This window comes from Sminthopsis crassicaudata, chromosome 4 (genome assembly GCF_048593235.1).
Source record: "Sminthopsis crassicaudata isolate SCR6 chromosome 4, ASM4859323v1, whole genome shotgun sequence".
NCBI lineage: Eukaryota > Metazoa > Chordata > Mammalia > Dasyuromorphia > Dasyuridae > Sminthopsis > Sminthopsis crassicaudata.
Genome location: NC_133620.1, coordinates 98,233,428 through 98,253,191, shown reverse-complemented (window position 1 = coordinate 98,253,191; position 19,764 = coordinate 98,233,428). Strand labels below are relative to the sequence as shown.

Here is a 19,764-nt window from a genome sequence, read left to right as displayed (position 1 = left end):
CAGTTTCATAGAGAACAATGAGGTAAAATCTTATTGAAATATAACTTTCATTAGCTTATTCTAATTCTTCATCTTTGCAACTCACCTGTTATTAGTTTGGATAGAAAAATCTATCTGTTACTATTTTCTCTTTAACTGGTATACTTACAGCTTCAAGGAAACAGAAGAAAGGTTTTAATTTATTTTTCTATCTTTCTGGTTATTTTTTTCCTGTCTTCTTTTTCTTTGCCTATTCAAAAGAAGTCAGACAGAGATTATAGTCACTAACATCTCAACATGTTAACATTTGCCCTGCTTAATTGATAGGGGTGCTGTAAAGATCAAATGTGGTAAAATACCCAAAGGAGCTTTGGGTTATATAGGCCATTGGATAACACTGTTAGAGCCTGCTGCTCTTAACTTTATACATCAATATCTGGGTCCAAAATCGGGATCCTTTTCCAACATCCTATTCTCAAATTTTCTTGAATTATTCAAATACTATGATTTATTTTCTCTCTACTTTAGCCACTCACTAGTCAAATAGGAGTCTGTGGTTCAGGGTACATCCAAAACTCCTCATTGACAATCATTCATGTCCAGTCAGTTGCCACAGACTCATATCACATGAAACCTCTTCCTCTCTAAGATTCTGAACTCTGAAATTCTCTTCTTAACCCTCAGCCTTAGTCTTAAATTTCTGTCTCTTGCTCACACTTCTCATACAAATTTTTTGGGAATTTCAATTCAATCCACTTTCTTAGCTCATCTTTTCATCAACTTATTTGGACCTCACCTTTTCTATGCAGTCTTGACTGTATGGGCCTCCATTCTGGTATTGTTCTCTTCTCTACATTTGAATTCGTCACCCTATTTACCTTCCCTCTTTTCTGTCCTATTAATACCTTATTATAGGAAACTCATGCCATGTGCTTCAATTCCTACTCTTGAATGATCAGAGAAAGCAGCTGGAGGTAATTGAAATAATTTTTATCAGTGACTTAGATGGAACAATAGAAAGTAAGCTTGTTATATTTATAGATGACAGGAAATTGAAAGAATTATCTAATACTGTTTATTGAATGACAGATTCAGGATCCAAAAAGATCTGATAGCGAAAAACAGGATTTCTTAACCTGAGGTCCTAAAAAATTGTATCACAACAACAAAATCGTGTTAAATACAAAATCAAAATTGTATCACATGTATCAAATATATTTGTTAGCTGTATTTTAATATAATTGGTTCCTTTTATAATTCTGTATGTTTCATTTATGAATGTATACTCACATATATGTATGTGTATATATAATCTAAATGAATTTATGTATACATATATTGCAACATTATATATATGTATATAGATATATACATACAATTTGGATGCTGCAAGCTTTCTTTTTTTTCAAGTTCCCAGACTTCCCAGTTTAATAGTAGATTGCCTTACAGTCAAGTTTGAGATCATTTAACATGAATTCTTTGAATTCAATTTCACAAATATTTGCTAAATTCCTGTTATGTGAAAGATACTATGCTTATGTTAGGAATAAAATTAAAAAAAAATTCTACTTGGTGCCTTTTTTAGATAAATTGATTGATAAGACTGGGAACCAGCTCAAAAGGGATGAGATGGGGATGCGAAAAGACTAAAAGACTAATAGAGGCAGTGAATAAAAACAGATTTTTCTAGAAGTCTGACTGAGAATGGAAGGATATAACCATCTAAATCTAACATAAATCTAACAGGGAAGGAAGGAGTCATTAGATAGGATGAGACTGAAGAGTAAAGAAAAGGAAGATGATGATTGCAAAGGCAATCTGCTGGAGGAAATGAGGAGATTCCAAGGTGAGCCAGGAATAGGTCTTCTTTCCTCAGAGTAAAGGACAGGAAAATAGTGGATAACATCAAAGATCTTTAAAATGTAATATAGGTTAGAAGAGGGAGTTCAAGGCAAATGGCCTCTATTTTCTCAATAAAGCAAATTTTCAATCTCTCTGTCTTCTTCCTCTCAGGCTATAAACATACTCAGGTTTTCCCATTCTAAAAAAAAAAAAAAAAATTCCCTTCACCTTGCTTCCATGACAAATTTATGTCCTATATTCCTCCCTTCCTATTCACTGCCAGACTTTGAGAAAGAGTAGACTATATTTGTTGCTCTACTTTGTCACCCTATAGGCCTGACAAAATGGCTTCTATCTTTATTGATTTCCTGGAACAGAAAGCTTTCTTTCTTTCTTTTTCTTTTTTTCTTTCTTTTTCTTTTTTTCTTTCTTTTTCTTTTTAGTGCAGCCTTTAGTCTAGAAATAAATCAGAATTTATACAGATTGGGTTCAATCTTGGGGTATTGCCTAAAATATATCTCTCATTTTTTTCTTCTCTGTACCCAGTAGTTCAGCCTAACTCTCTATGTAGCCCCTCTCCTACTCAGCTCTGGTTCTTTCCCTATTAAAAGTCAAGTCTAAGCAATGGCTCAGGTTTATGCTTAGCAACAGACAGATCATCCTCAAGTGAAATATTAATGGAATTGTTTAGAATAGTATGAGAAAACATCTTCAGTGATAGAACTAAGCCCTCTACTAGGTAGGGGAGCAATGAGGACCCTGGGTAGTTCTGGGCTCATACCCCTTAGACACCAAACAATTCTCATCCTTTTTCAGTATTTGGCAGTGTTGATAATTTTCTATTTTTGATATCCTTCCCTTGCTAATTCACATGATATCATACCCTGATGGGCTTTGCAAGCTCCTTTTCAGAATTCTTTGTTGATTCCTCAGTCTTTTTCCATCCCTCAGGTGTCTGTCCTGTCTCCTCTTCTCTCTCCTAATTCTTTTTTTTTTTTTTTTTTTTTTGGTCATCTCATCCACTATGACTTTAATGATTACTTCTATGTAGATGATTTCTAATCAGTTTCTCAAATACTGACCTCAGTTCAGATCTGTAATCTTGCATCTCCAAGTGCCTGTTGGATATTTCTATCTGAATTTCATGTAGGATACTGAACTCATCTTCCATCCCAAACCTTTTCCCTACCTTCTCTATTTCTGATGATTATATTTCCATGCTCCTAGTTGCCTCTATCCATAACCTCAGTCTTTGACTCTTCCCTCTTTTTTTATCACTCATTCTATCAATTACCAGATCCTATGAATTTTTCCTTAGGCATTTATTGCATTAATATTCTCCTCTCATGCCCTAAATCATTATTGATCAGAGAAATGCAAATTAAAACAACTCTGAGATACCACTACACACTGTCAGATTGGCTAGAATGACAGGAAAAGATAATGTCCAATGTTGGAGGGCATGTGGGAAATTGGGACACTGATACATTGTTGGTAAATTTGTGATCCAGCCATTCTGGAGAGCAATTTGGAACTATGCTCAAAAAGTTATCAAACCATGCATACCCTTTGACCCAGCAGTGCTACTACTGGGCTTATATCTCAAAGAGATCTTAAAGAAGGGAAAGGGACCCGTATGTGCAAGAATGTTTGTGGCAGCCCTCTTTGTAGTACTGGAAATCGAATGGATACCCATTAGTTGGAGAATGGTTGGATAAATTATGGTATATGAATGTTATGGAATATTATTGTTCTGTAAGAAATGACCAACAGGAGGAATACAGAGAGGCCTGGAGAGACTTACATGAACTGATGCTGAGTGAAATGAGGAGAACCAGGAGATCATTATACACGACAACAGCAAGAATATGTGATGATCACTCCTTTTTTGCCCAAAGCTTCCAGAACTGCTGACCCTGCTTGTCTTTCTGTCCTTTTATATATCCATCCTATATTTCTCCTTTGAAATCTTTTTTTCCCCCCTTAGGCTACTTCTTTTGTATAGATTTCTTGGGTCTCTTCCTAGAAGGAGAAAAAAAAAAAGAAAGAAAAAGAAAGTTTTAAAAATCTCTCTTGCCACATTAGATGGACTAGGTCCATTTAAGCCACTTTGTCTATGTGTTGCTTGTAGGATGATCTGGAGATAGTGTCTGAGTCTTTCCAAAGGAACTACCACTTTCCCCTAAAATTCAAGAATAGATTCTATAAAATCCCATAAGCAAGGCTAAACTGGACACATGGGTCTGAAGTTTGATTACTGTGGTCCCTGATAGGCCAGATCTGTCATCACTCCTCTCCCATGACAACCAAGCTTTCCCCAGTTCCCACTGTGTTGGGAGGGGCAGGGATGGGAAGAGTCTAGTTTTGGGTGAGATGGAAGATTGTACTTAATAATAATTTTTTTTCAATTACATATAAAGATAGTTTTAAGATTCATTTTTGTGAGATTTTGAGTTCTAAAGTTTTCTCTCTCCCTCCCTTTCTTCTCCTCCTTCCCAAGACAATGAGCAATCCAATATAGGCCATACATGTACAATCATGTTAAACATAGTTCCATATTAGCCATGTTATGAAAGAAGAATCAGAATAAATGGGAAAAACCATGAAAAAGAAAAAACAAAAAAAAAATTTGTAAACCTAAAAATAGTATGCTTCGATCTGCATTCACATTCCATAGTTCTTTCTTTGGATATAGATGGCATTTTTTATCACAAGTGTTCTGGAATTGTCTTGGATGTTCTTGAGAAGAATTAAGTCTATCATAGTTGATCATTGCAGATTATTTCTGTAACTATGTCCAATGTTCTCCTAATTCTGCTTAGTTCATTTAGTTCATGTAAGCCCAGGTTTTTTTCTGAAATCTGCTCATTGTTTCTTATAGCACAGTAGTATTCCATTACATTTATATACCATAATTTGTTCGACTATTATACAATTATTGGGCATCCCACTAATTTCCAATTCTTTGCCACCACAAAAAATAGTTTCTATAAATATTTTTGCACATATGGGTCCTTTTCCCTTTTTTTATGATCTCTTTGGGATATAAGCCTAATAGTAGTATTGCTAGATCAAAGAGCACGCATAGTTTTATAACCTTTGGGAATAATTCCAAATTGCTTTCCAGAATAGTTGGATCCATTCACAAAGGAAGAGGGTTTTTAAGAGATTCAGTGCTTTGCATCCCAGTTGGATTTAGAAATTGGGAACAGCTTCAGGGTATTAGAGAAGGTGACAAGTCTTAACTAGTTGGAAACTCAAATAAACTTGGCTTTCTCTTGAGAAAACTATATCCTTTGCTGCTCTTTCCACTGATAACTATCTTCACTGGTAATTTCTAACATTATTCATAATTTCTAACATTATTCATCTCTACTCCTCTGCATACAGAAGGGACTGTCAGACCATTCATATTGTTCTATTGTAACCATTATTCTACAGCCATCTCTATGGGGGAAATAATGTGGGATGGTGGCCAAGGAGGTACCAAGGGAGGGATGCTCCCAGGATTCGAGGCCTTTGGACAGTGTTGTTCTTAAGTTCCCACCATACATCCCTCAAGAAAAATATAAAGTGAATATTATGTCAATTGGCGGATGTCCAATTGTCCTCTAGGGAAGAATACAGGGAGGAGGTAAGCTCATTTGGATGACTAATGGCCAAATTCCACATTGCCCTATATCTAGATTGGGATCTGAGGGAACGACTTTGCTTTTGATAACTCACCCGGAGAGAGATGTTTTCAGTCATTTTTGAGGTTTCCAAATTGATGAAAAACCACAGGAGGCCCAAGCCTGCTAACATGATGATGTAGTGTCTGAAGGACCAGCACATGATGGCCAACATAGGGGGTTTCTTTCTATAGAGAAGAACATGCAGGGTCCAAGTTTCAGGAACTAGAACCTTAAAAAGGCTGATTCTAAGGAGTACAGAGCAATCCTCCTATGCCTTAGAAGTTCCTTTCATATTCCTCTTTCTAGTTATCACTAACTGATCATCTCCAGCTGCTGCTCCTTCCTCTTCCAACCCACTTCCCTTAACTGGGCACTGGACTCAAGGCAGACTTGGGTTACTATCTAAAGAAGGGAAAAATTCTTGAGGTATTTGCTGTCATGTTTTGCAGGATGAAGTGTGCAGATTCAACTTGAATATTCTAAAAATTTTTTTCTTATTTTATTAAAGCTTTTTATTTACAAAGCGTATGCATGGGTAATTTCTTTTCAGTGTTGACCCTTGTAGAACCTTTTGTTCCCAATTTTCTCCTCTTTCCTCCCATCCCCTCTCTCCCCTAGTTGGCAGGTAGTCTAATACATGTTAAATATATTGAAATACATGTTAGATCTAAAAAATCATTTCAAAGAATTAAATTAAACCTGCAACATTAGATAGTGATAGTGAAAGGTTTTGATGATTCCATGGACCCTGAACCACATTTTCTGCTAAGCTTCCTTCCTTCCCTTTTCCCTTCCTTTTTCCCTTCCCTTTCCCCTTCCCTTTTCTCTTCCCTTTTCCCTTCTCTTCCCTTCCCTTCCTTTCTCTTTTTTTTCTAAATAGTATTTTATTTGTTCCAAATACATACAAAAATAGATTTCAAGATTTGAACATGTTAACTTATATTGGATTATTTTCTGTCTAGAGGAGAGGGGAGAGGAGGAGGAAGGGAGAGAAATTTGGAGAACAAGGTTTTGCAAGGGTGAATGTTGGAAATACCTTTGGATATATTTTGAAAAATAAAAAGCTATTATTATGAATACAGATTTCAACATTCTCCTTTGCAAATCCTTGTGTTCCAAAATTTTTCTCCCTCCTTCTCCCCCTGCTTCCAAGGCAGCAAACAAGTTGATATAGGTTAAATATGTGTCATTCTGCTAAACATATTTCCATATTTGTCATGCTGCTTAAGAAAAAAATATGAGAGAGAAAAAAAGCAAATAAATAACCACCATAACAAAAAGAACAAATACTATGCTTTGATTCACATTCAGTCTCCATAGTTCTCTCTCTAAATGGGGCTAGTATTTTCTATCATAAGTCTATTAGAATTGTCTTGAATCACTGCCTTGTTGAAAAGAGCCAAGTCCATAACAGTTGGATTTCACATGATCTTGTTATTGTATACAGTGTTCCCTTGGTTTTACTCATTTCACTCTCCAAGCCTTCTGAAATCATCCTGTTGGTCGTTTCTTACAGAACAATAATATTCCATCACATTTATATAATTTATTCAGCCATTCCCAGTTGATGGGCATCCACTCAGTTTCCAGTTTCTTTCCGCTACAAAAAGTGCTGGCACAAACATTTTTGCACATGGGGGTCCTTTTCCTTCCTTTAAGATCTCTTTGGGATACAAGCCCAGTAGAAATACTGCTGGGTCAAAGGGAAAGCAATTTGATACCTTTTTTGAGCATAGTTCCAAACTGCTCTCCATAATGGTTGGAGCCTTTCACAACTTCACCAACACATCTCCAACATTTGTCATTATCTTTTCCTGTCTTCTTAGCCAATCTAAGAATTATGTAGTGGTACTTCAGAGTTGTCTTAATTTTAATTTCTCCGATAGTGATTTAGAGCATTTTTTCTTTTTTTCCCCCATTATTTTTTAAATTAATTTTATAATTTTTTTTGACAGTACATATGCATGAGTAATTTTTTTTTCCTTATCCCTTGTATTCATTTTCCCAAATTTTCTCCTCCCTCCCTCTACTCCCTCCCCTAGATGACAGGCAATCCCATATATATTAAATGTGTTACAGTATAACCTAGATACAATATATGTGTGTAAATCCAATTTTCTTGTTGCATGGTAAGAATTGGATTTCGAAGGTATAAGTAACCTGGGTAGAAAGACAATAGTGCAAACAGATTACATTCAATTCCCAGTATTCCTTCTCAGCATTTTTTCATATGACTAGAAATTTCTTCATTTGAAAATTGTTCTTTGACTATTTATCAATTAGGGAGTGGATTATATTCTTATAAATTTGACTCAGTTCTCTATATATTTTAGAAATGAGTTAAGACTGGCTTTCTTGAGATAATTCTAAACATAAATTTTCTCCTTTATCTCTTTTTTATTACTTAAAAAGATTGTTATTAAAGTAACAATTTATTTATTAGACTATATTTAAAAGATAACACAAAGAAACTACTCCTACAAGTGTAATCACTTAAGTAAAATTAAGGAATTCTCTTACTAATCCAGTCCCTGATATTTGTAATTCATTGTTACTTTGACTTTGACTCAAAGGCATTTCCAGAGCTTCGGGCTTAATGGAGTCAGATAAAATTCCCTTAAAGGAGTTTATAGTCAGCTTTGTCATCTTCTGTTTTCTTTATACAGACCAAAATGTTCTCATCTCATCTTATGAAAATTTGTTGAGAAATGTCCTATACAGCAGGAATCCCATATGAGAACTTATTAAGAATATATATATATATATATATATATATATATATATATATATATATATATATATATATATATATATATTTTTTTTTTTTTTTTGCCATCTGGGAGGACTTACATGAATTGATGCTAAGTGAGCAGAAACAAGAGAATATTGTACATAGTAAAAAGAAGATTATGTGATGATCAACTGTGATGGATTTGGCTCTTTTCAACAATGAGGTGATTTAAGTCAATTTCAAATGACTTGTGATGGAAAATATCAGCCCACCATCTGGAGAGAGAATTATGGAGACTGGATGTACATTAAAGCATAATATTTATACCTTCTTTTGTTGTTAGTTGCTTTTTTTTCTTATGTTTTTCCCCTTTTGATCTGATTTTTCTTGTACAGAATGACAAATATGAAAATATGTTTAACAGAATTGCACATGTTTAACCTACATCAGATTGCTAGCTGTCTTAGGAAGAAAGGGAGACAAATTTTGAAACATAAGGTTTCAAAGGTGAATGCAAAAAAAGTATTTTTGCATGTATTTGGAAAAAATACTGTTTAAAAAACAGCATTTCTCTTCACCAACCTCAAGTATTTGGCTTCTGAAGTGACAGCTTTTATAAAATAAAATTTACATATCATAGGGAAGACTTTGCAGATTAAAGTCTTCTCAGTGGGTTTCCATAAGGAATTGGTTTGACTACAAACTGTTTTCTATTAAAGAAAAAAAAAAAGATTACATATCTTTATGTAGGTTTCCTTATTAACTGCAGCATTAAAATGTAATATTTTCTCTCCAGAGAACAACTGATAATTTCTTCTTGTGTAATAAACTTAGTGGAATTGTTAGGGTGGTATTAGTAGTGATTTAGCCTACCAAGAGGAACAAGTTTTGAGTTATAAGGAACCCAAGGATGATCTTTCCTTTCCTCCCACAACTATGCAAACTGCCTTCCCTTTCCTTAGAGCTCAGACCCATCCCCTTTTCTCTTAGGTGGCCACTCCATCTTTCTCTTGGGGAAGGGAGTCTCATTTCTGGGAGTTCTTTTCATTAGGGACATTCTATGGAATCTTCCCCAATCTCAGCCACCATTCTGCTCACCATCTACCTCCATCTTCCTTTCTCCCTCGTTCTTATTTCCAGTTTTCTAGATGAGAGTACTGGAAGAGGCAATAGTCAAAGAAGATGGGAGAAAAAAAAGAGAAAAGGAAAATTTAAACAGTCTTCATAACACCTTTGATGATTTAAGTTCCTAAGGATCCCTTTGTCTATTGAGTATTCTAGAGATAGAGCCTGGGACTTTTATAAGGAACCAGACCCCTTCCCCAAATCTTGGAGAAGAACCTGGAAACCCACAGAGAAAGAATTGGAGTAGACAGAACCAGATGACAGTGATTCCTCTAATCCCAAACAAGCCACATCTGTCATTTTTCCCAGCTGACATTCCCTTGACAACCATTGTTTCCCTTGAATAGGAAGGCTACTTCTTACCCTCAGGACTTACTCCCAGTATTACTGGAAGAATGGGAAGGAAAATATATAAATTATATATATATATATATAGAATGGGAAGGAAAATATATAAATTATATATAGAGAGAGAGATAGATAGATAGATCTATAGATATATATAGATCTATCTATCTATCTATCTATCTATCTATATATATCATAACATTATAAAGATGATGTAAGAACCTTCCTATTCTAGCTCCAAGAGTTGGGCCCTGTCCCACTGAGGACTAGAACAGAGCTGTAGACAGAGGTCCACATAATGATAAATAGGAAAAAAGTGATTGAAAAAAAAAAAAAAAGGTGGGGGGATAAAACAGACTTTGATCCTGTGAAGACCAAAGAAGTCGAGGTACAGGATGATCATGAGGTAGTTTCCTCATAATTGAATAATTAATAGTAAACTTCAGACTTAAAAAGATGAAATTCTTTCCATTTCCCACAAGTAAAAAATCTTGTTGGGGGGGCATGTCACAGGGTAGTGAGGACTCCTGGATTTTTAATAATTTGAATAGTTTAAGATTGGGAAAATGAATCAATACACAATTCTTCTAGGCAATCCATAAAATAAAAGGATCTCAGAGCATAAATCATTTTAGCTGGTTGCGGAAATGAGGGTGGGTTTTCTCTTTCCCTTGTCCACAATCTGAAACCTTTCTTATAGTTAAGAGCTATTTTCCTGAGTTCAAATCAGACATCAATTGTGAGACACTAGGCAAGTCACTCAACGCTTAGCTACCTCAGTTTCCTCATCTGAAAATTGAGATAGAGAAGAACATGGCAAACCACTCTAGTTTCCTTGCTAAGAAAATCTCAAATGAGGTCACCAAGAATCAGACACACTGAAAACAAATACAAGTACCTACTATGTTGCCAGGCATGTTGCTAAGCTCTGGGAATACAAAGAAAAGTAAAAGATAGTCCCTGTTTTTCTAATTGGAGAGATAAAAAGCAAACCAGTATGTACAAACAAGGGATATATTGGATAAATAGGAAACACTCCACGGAGAGAAGACATTAGAATTAAAAGGGATTGGAAAAGACTTCCTGCAGAAGGTAGGGTTTTAGTTGGCACCTAAAGGAAGCCATGGAAAGCCAGTAAATGTAGACCCCCTTGGGGGTCAAGGACATTAAAAAAAATGCCTGGAGTAGAGAGATGGCACAGGGGTCAGGGAAGCTGTTTCAGATCCACTTTTGCAGTATGTGCAAATTGGTCTGCAAGTGGTCAAAAGAAATGGATCCCAAAGCACGAAGGCATGCGCTGCACTCGTGGCAGCTCTCACAGCTGTGGGTTCAGGGCTAACCAAGAAAAGTCGTCATATTTGGGGCCAGAAGGGTTTCAGGAAGTGGTAGAGTGATTAAGAAGGAGGCTTTGCTCTTAGGGTCAATGCTCGAATTGGGAATTGCTGCCTTAACTAAGTGTGGGCAGGAAACCTAAAGGAAACAACTGAGCTTAGCACCTAGTTACCAAAAATAAACTAGGAAGCTACTAGATATGCACATTGTTAACTGAGCCCATCTGTGAATGACTTCAGTAACTATCTTAATCACTTCCCCTCTCGTTTTCACTTCTTGAATTGCAAAGCTGATTTAAGTGGCACTCTCTTGGCCCCTTATTTCTGAGAGAGCTACTACTTCAGACTCTAATGTAGAGCTGTGTTCTGTTTGTGAGGAAGGGGACCCAGAATGGATCTTGGGGTTTAAAGCAGGAGACCTACACCTTTTGGTTGTTTTTGCCTCCCCCTGCCATTTCCTTAGTAGAAAACTGCAACATCTCCCCTCCCCCCCCCATTTTGGATGGGCAATTCTATATCTCCCAATTTAGGCTGCTGGGGTTGAGATCAGAGGTAGCACTTTTGGAAATGGTCCAGAACTCTGGGCCCCATCAAGACAAAGCAAACGCTCTGCTCGCCTCTAGCTAGAGCAGAGTCCAGTTTACAGGTGGCCTGGAAGAAGTTCATGGGCCTAGTAGCCAAGTCATAACTACTGAAAAAACAGCCTGAAGTGGGTTGATCAAAAAAGAAAAATTTGAGTTGGGACAGGGAAATCGGTTATAATAACTATACTTTGCTGAGTCTAAGTTAAGGCTAAAATAGTGGGAAGGAGGGTGAGAAAAGGGCCAGGACAGGGAAGAAGTCTGTTCAGTTTCTCCATTTTAAAAATGAGGTTGACTAGAATCCAGCCATTAGAGGATAATTCCGATTGCCATTAGAAAGAGCCCTTCTGTTAAGCTTACCCCAACCCAGCCTCACAGAACATTAGCGTATTTTTCTTGAAATATTTGTGTGAGAATGGGGAATTATTTCATTTATTGCACTTTTTGGGGGCACAATTCGGGGCACAATTAGGCACAAGACTGATGCCTAATAATAAAATAAGTTGATAGAGGAGTCCCTTTTTCCAACCCAGTTCTGCTGGATGAACGATAAGGGGCCTTGTAGTCAATGCTTCAGAAATGTTTCTGGGGATTGACTGACAAGCTTGAGAAAAAGGAAGGAAAAAGGAAAGGATCCTGGGAAAGTGGAAGTCAGGTGGGAAGAGGGGGGAGGGAAGAGGTCTGAGGAAGGGCAAGGGTGGAAACTGAAGGTCAGAGCACAAAGCGGGGCTGCTCCCGGAGGTTCCGGAGGGGCACGACAGTTAAGGGAAGAGAAGGTGGGCAGCAGGCACAGGGGTGAGGAGGATGGAAAGGGGAGGAAGAGAGCGGGGAAGGGGGGGAAGTAAAGGAATAGAAGGAGAGGAGGACGGGGATGAAGTGGGGGAGAAGAGAAAGGGGTGACCAGGGGGGTAAAGAGAGGAAGAAGAGGAGGAGGAAGGGGGAAGAGCCCGAGGAGGCGGCGGCCGCGGAGCAGGAAGGTGGGAGGAGCCCAGGCGCACACGTGCGCTACGTGCAGAGCCGGCCACCGCCCCCTCCGCGAGTAGCCGAAATCGGCCTGCTCTCCCCTTGCCCCAGACCCCGAACTACTCCGAGTTCCCGAGAACAGGAAGTTGCTTAGGTGGCGACCCACCCCACATTTGGGAGCAGAAAATCGCGTCGGCCTCGATTCACCTCGGGCATGAAGGAAAAGAATAAAAGGGGTCAGTGTCCGTGCGGGGCTGGGCCGGGCGGCCGTCTCGCAGAGGACTGATGTTCGAGGCTCTGGCGCAGACTGCGCCCATCGGGATGACAGCAGCTGACCCTTTAAAGTTGCGGGAGGGGGTCGGGCCTAAGGTTTGGGGTACCCGGTGGTGAGAGAAGGTGTGGGGCTCCGTGCCGGAGAAGCACGACCATGGCCGTGGCGGTGGGATGAAGGCCAGGGTGGAGTTGGGGGGGGTCCCGGAGACGTGGCATGACTATCCGGGGTTCTAGGAGCCTCAGCCGTCCCGTGCTGACGCCACCGGTAATCCAGCCTAGACGCAGTCCGGGCCTTACTCTGCACTTCCCTCCCTGTCCTCCCACCTCGGAGCCCCCACTCCAGCGGCTGGGCGATCCGACCCCGGGGGCGCCCCGCTGGCCCCAGCCGAGACAATGCGGCCTGGGCCCCGCCCCCCGAAGGCTGATGCGACCCCGGCTTCTGCCAATCACAGGCAGCGGCGAGGCTCTTTAAAAAAAGAAGATCCGGGCGTGGTGTGGCTGTCAGCTGGAGCCGGATCCCTCCGCACATGTAAACACACATCATAAAGGGCAAAGGGAACCCTGCTTTGGAAGGGGGAGGGGTCTGCAATCTTTGCCCACTTTCCAGAGAACCCCTCCAAGCCTTTCCCAGCCTGTGCTAGGCCAGCTGTCCCGGTTCTTCGCGACCGAAGTCCCGTGGTTACCCTTCATGGAGGAAATGGGGTTTGGGGAGCTGGAGGCCAAGGACTGAGAGAGGGAAGGGCCGTTTTCCTAAATACTTGTGGGCCCGCTGTCCAGAGGAGAAATCTCAAAGTAGAAGTTTACGTTTATCTCAGCTATTAAAAAGCGGACTGCAGTTTTTGTGCGGACCACCCTACTTATGGGCCTTTGGGTCATAAGGCTGTTGCCTGGGTCTTACGGTGCACATGCAGTCTGGAGTGAACAAATAAGGTTTCTTTGAACTGAACAAATGTTTCCATGTCTTCGCATTAAACGTTTTCAAATGCAAGTAGATACTGTGACAAATAAAGTGCAAATCCATCCAGAAGCATTACTGAGTTACATTTTTCCTTGCTTAACATTGTTGAAACAGCTCTGCAGAAGGAAGGGATGCTGACTGATAGAGGTCAGGGGCCACTCCCAGATGCCAGGGAAGGGCATGCTGAAAAGGCAGGGTTCAGCTTCAGAGATGGGCACCCTCCTGCTCAGGAGAAGCAAGCGTGGGTGCTCCCTGGCCAGGATTTGTAAAAGCCTTGCCCTTCACAGCCCAGATCGCCTGGTTTCTGTGAGTTAGTGAGGGAAGAAACACTTCCGAGTTGCTCTCAGATGGGGCAGGGACGCTGCAGAGGCTTGCAGAAGGGAACTGGTACGTTACAAAACTCCCCATCCAAAGGCTACCCTGGATTAAAATGAAAAACTCGAAGTGAAGTCTCGGGCGCGGGTGGAGGAGTTAGGTCTCTACGTGTAAATATTCCGGCTTCCCTGTCCTCACAACACGTGGGTCTCGGAATCGGAGGGTCGGCTAGGCCTTCTGTAGCCGGAGCAGGCAGAGTTCCACGGCTCACTGGCCGCTCTTCGTGCCCTCAAAGTCCAGCAGCAGGACAAAAGTCAGGAGGCCTGGTGACGACGACAGGTCAGCGGAGCTCCCTGCTCTGCTCGGGCCCACCGCCTCTGCCTTCCCGGCCTTTAGGACACCTCTTCTGAGCCCCCTTCGGGGGAAGTCTTCCCGCGCTTGGGGAGCGGGCCCAGCTCTCCGCCTCGGAGACGGCGTAGTGTCTCCCACCTGGCCTTATCCCCTGCGCTGAGCCTGCTTTTAGCAGGGTGTGGCTCCTGGGCCAGCTACGGCCTCGGCATCCCCCTCACCAAGGGTGCTGAGGAACCCACACCCGAGGGGCCGATGCTCCTTGCCCATCCCCGTCCCTCGTGTGGCAGCAGCCCCGCCGACTTCCTAGGCTCACAAGAGGGAAGGATGGCCGCCTAACCTCATCCCCTTATTTTCCATACATGGCTGTAGTGACTGACGCCCGCACAGACGCGGCTCAGTACTTCTCTGAGTCCAGGGAGATTTTCTAAATCTGATTTAAGACCATCATGCCCGGGGAGGGGGGAGTGGGGCTTCTCCCTTCTATCCACCTCGGACAGGCCCTACAAGACCCCACAATCCCCAGAGGGCCTGGGCAACTTCCCACTTAAAGAGGGTATGGGTCCCTTAGCCATCGGCTCCCCATCCCTCAGGGAGAGTTAACCCAGTGAGAGGGGATGACAGTCGCACTCCCTCCCTCCCTCCCACCCATCCACCCACCCATCTCCCCCTCCCCCGCAACAGCCGCCCACTCCATCCTCCTGTGGCCCCGCCCTTCTGGGGACGGAAGGAGGCGGGGTCGCTCAGCTCATTGGGGGAGGTGGGGATGCCGTGGGACTCCTTTCTCTCTCCGTGGCGGCGGAAGCGCACGGCGGTTAGGCGCAGAACCGGCGACGACGGCGGCGGCGGCGGCGGCGGTGGCGTCGTCGTCGTAGTCGTCGGCGGCGTCGGAGGCAGCTTTATCCGAGCCGGAGGTGCTGCTGCTGCTGCTGCGTGCTGGGATCGGCGTCGCTGGTGTCGCTGTCGCTGCTGCTGCTGCCCGAGGTGTCGCGCTCGCAGGCGGTCGCGCCAGTCGCTGCCGTCTCGGCTGCGCTCTGCCCCCCGATCCCGGGCCCCGCTGCCCCCGGCCCCGCGCCGCCCCTGCCGATGGAGTCGGCCGTGGCGCTGCCCCCGGCGGGCCCCCGACCGGTGCCTCCCGGAGGCGTAGCCGCCGGCCCGGGCCCGCTGGGTGAGTTCTTGCCTCCGCCCGAGTGCCCGGTGTTCGAGCCTAGCTGGGAGGAGTTCGCCGACCCGTTCGCCTTCATCCACAAGATCCGGCCCATCGCCGAGCAGACTGGCATCTGCAAGGTGCGGCCGCCCCCGGTGAGTGACCCGAGAGTGCGCGAGGGCAGGCCCGGGAGGGCTGCGCGGAGGCGGCGGCCGGGGCCCCTCCGACATCCGTGGGCCGGTGGCGGGGAGCGTGGGGCGGGCGGCCGGCCTCCGGGCGCGGCGGGGGATGTGCGTGTGCGCGCGTGTGCCGGGAGTGTGAGCGGCGGGGCCGGGGCGGGTCGGGGGGCGCACTTGTGAGGAGTCGGGGCGAGGAGCAAAGTTTTCAATATGGCGGCGGGAGCCCCTGGTCCTTTGTGTGGCGGCGGCGGCGGCAGCGGTCCCGGGGCGGCCCTCACCTGGGCGCCCCACCCCGCCCCGGGCCCCTGGCCGGGCCCAGACCCTCCAAACGCCCCCGGCCCTGCCCGGGGCCCTGCGGCGGGGAGGGGACCCGGCCCCGCGTGTGCGTGCGTGTGTGTTTATGTGTGCGTGTGTAGACGGCTGTGTTTAGGGTGGGGGGGGAAACTCCGTGAGCCCCCATTCCTCCTCCCAGTTTTGGGCTCTTGCGGTCGTTGCACCTCTTTATTTTCTAGGGATCCGTTTCTGGCGACATCAGAGAGAAGGGCCCTTCTTATCTAAATTCATCCCCCTCCTCCGAGGAAGGGGGCCCTAAATCTGAGGGGGACCCCGCCCTGACTGTGGGAGTGGGAGACTCAAAACATGGGGCCTAACGGCCTCAACGTCCAGTGAGGATGGCCTGAAGCCCCCGGAAGGGCCGGGCGCACCCCTCCCCCCCGGGGTCCCCCTCCCCCCCGGGGTCCCCCTCCCCCCTGGCGGGGGTGGGGGCAGACAAAGTTATCCCAGAGCGGCGGTTGGAGGGGCTGGGACCGTTGGGGGAGGGAGACCAACTGCCCTTCTTGCGGTTGTGGAGAGTCCTGTCCCCTCCCCCTCCTCAGGCCCTCCCCGAAGCGGCCTATCCCAAATGGGAGGCTGAGGGAGAATCTGCTTTGTTTTGTTTATTTCTCACCCCCACCCATCCTCCACCCTCTCAGCCCCTTCCCAACCAAAGCTCAGCTCTTTGTAATGACGTCTTTGAGCAGGAGGGTCTCTCCTCTCTCCTCGCCTTGGTCCCTCCCTCTTTCTGCCTGTACTCTGCTTTGAAAAGATGTTTATTAGAAGGGGGGGAGGTTAGTGGTCATTGATTGTGTCCAAGACCTGGAAAATCCGCCACCATCCTCCCCCACCCTCCAAGGCCAAAATTAAGCTATCACCACATTTTAAAGAGTTGCACTTGGCCAAGTTTTGAAACGAGGTTGAAATACCTGTCGTCCTGTGTCCTCTGCCCTCACCCCCACCCCCAATTCTGACTAGCCCATTTCAGTTGGGTAAATAGTGCAGAAATCAGGATTTGTTTTTCTGAGTGGATCAGAAGGGTTCTGGTGTCTGAAGGGAAGCGAATTATCTTTTAAGCTCTAGTAATAGTGCCAAAGCCCACAAAAAAACCCATCTTGTTGAAGTCATTGTTTTAATTCCTTAAGAGAAAATAAACAGTGGTTCATTGCTATTTTAGCTCTCTTATACTATCAGAAACTAGAATGGAAAGGGTGAATATGAATTGTGCAGTTCTTTTAATAGTCTGAAAGCTACTAACTTGGGCAAGTTCTTTGGGGCCCAGATATGTGAGCAACAGAGGAGAGACCTAAGGAGAGGAGGCTGGATTCCTGGGTGTTGTCCTCCATGTTGGCATTGTGGTATACTATGGCTGGGGGAAAGCCCTTTCTTTTTGCCTTTCTTTTTTGGTCTTTATAGGCTCTCTGAGTCTCAAAGATAGGGTTCCTTTAGTTTGGTTTGGCTACTTCTTTCCCTAACTTGACTTACATGGAAATGGAAAGTTTAGCAAAATAATCTGTAGTGTCTTTTCCTACCCTTAATGTTAGACAGACATGATGGCCACCATTTTGTATAGAGAGGAATACAGCCTGAGGAAGGGTGTAAAGAGGCACAAATAATTTATAAATGTAAACCAACCCTCTTTTGGAACCCATCTTCATGCTGAGAGGACTTGCTTCCCTCTTTGTTTAACAAAATCCAGTGCCAAATTGAAAGTTGGTATTGTTGTGAATTTGTTAAATCTAACCACAGAATAGGAATATATACAGAAGTTGTAGTTCTTGAAGAGAGGGGTCTTCTTGGAACAAAGGTTTCTTGAGAAATGTTAAGTCTTTGTTTCAGAAAAAGAAGTGATTCATTAGGAAAGCATAACTGAACAAGTGGTTTCATATAGTTGAAATAGAAAACAAAATCTTTTTTCAGATATTTCAATAGGAGATAAACATAAATAGAAGACATCAATATTTTAAAATAAAGTAGTTATATTGAAAGTGTAGGCTGTGATATTGTTATTTACACCTTTTGGGAGGGATGAAGAAAGGAAAAGAAAATAAAAAGCATTTAAATGATTTTTATTACCTTCCGTACCTCAAATCTGTGGGATTGTATAATCTATTATCATAAATTGCTAGGGAAGGGGTTTTGAGCTAGATGTGGGAACTTTGTAGTGGTAAGTTTTTTGTTTTTTTTTTTTAAAGTTATCACTGGGTTATTCTGAAATATATGAAAAATAAGCTGTATAGATTTGGTTGAAACTAATACTGGTTTTTAATAGTATGTGCCCATCTTTAGATTGTACAAGTTAAAAAAAGAAAATAGCTTTTAAATCAAACATCATAGTGTGAAATAATTTTATTTTCTGTGCTTAGTTTTATAGTTTTCAAATAGTTTTATAAAAAGAGAAAATTATCTGTTACCTCCCTAGTTTTTTTACACTAAAGGATTTAATTTTATTTTCATTGTCATGTTTGTATTTGTAGACCTTTTTTTTTTTTTTTTTTTTGGTTAACTAAGCTGGATACTATTAAATAATGCATGATTGAGTCTTAATATGCCAGAGTTTATTGATGTTTAAACCAAATCAGCTGAAGATATTTTAAATTCTTTTCTACCTTCAAATGCATTATTTTGGCTACATAATCAGATATTTTATCCATCGAACATAGTAGCCTTAACTTGAAGGGGGTCTACCGTTCTCTCCTTTCCCCCACATTGTAGCAAGGGAGTAAATTTATATGAGGATTTGAGTTTGCATCCCAGATCCAAGATAAAAAAATTCTGCCTCAACCTTATGCCTCCTATGTTTTTAGTTTGAGTTATCTCTGTGTAGCAAAGATGTATAATATAAATATATGTGAGATTGGATAGTTAAAGGAGAATAGAATGCTTTTATTTGTAGACTTGTCATCTTAACTTGTGTTTTACTTTGCTTTTCAGAAAAAGGCATTGTTTTGGACTTTTGTGGACCATTTTCCCCAATTTTCTAAGGGAAGGGAGAGAGAAGCTCAATTTGTGATTCTTTATCCTGGGGTTGATTTGTAAAATGCATATACCTAGTTGAATGAATTTTGCCTAACCCCTATGCTTATGGTGGTTTGTGCTTTTAATTCAGATTTTAAAAATCTTAAAAAAATCTTTAATACTTCATCATTTATATTTGACCACCAGTTTCTGTCTTTGTATGAATGTTCTTGTACTGGAGTTAGCTTAGCACTTAGAATGTGCTTGTTGTGGCTTCACATTTACATTTGGCTAAATTTGACTTTACTGATGATAATTGGTCTTTGAGTGGAAATAATATCCATTAGAATTGTTAGTAAATTACTGGAGATTGACAATGAGTGGAGTCAAAGTCCTTATCCTAAAAAAGAGCTCTCCTCTCATATTTAGATGATTTATTGATAAAACATGTCAACCAACACATTGGTCAAATAATTAAAACTAAATTTGCAAACCTATTTAAAAGAATTCTTCCATGCTAAATTAGCAGGACTTTTGAATTGCTTTTTTTGTTTTAGACACTGATATAAGACTTAACTGATTTTTTAAATTACAGAAAATTATTAATTCTTAGCATCACTTGTTCCTTGTTTCTTAATTGGGTTTAAAGTATTTTCTTTTTGTTCAATAGAATACTTCCAGTTGAGTAGTTGATTAACTC

General features: G+C 42.2%; 1 protein-coding gene across 2 annotated transcripts in view; it reads left to right on the top strand.

The window, feature by feature from the left end:
* Positions 1–15,355: 15,355 nt before the first annotated feature.
* Positions 15,356–19,764, top strand: part of KDM5B (lysine demethylase 5B) — a 66,829-nt gene continuing 62,420 nt past the window's right edge. Inside the window, exon 1 of one of the 2 annotated variants that reach the window (XM_074308813.1) lies at positions 15,356–15,770. In XM_074308813.1, the coding sequence (XP_074164914.1) occupies positions 15,555–15,770 (216 nt within the window). In that variant the 5' untranslated portion in view covers positions 15,356–15,554. The remainder of the gene's footprint in view (positions 15,771–19,764) is intronic. The other variant, XM_074308811.1, reaches the window with a different exon arrangement.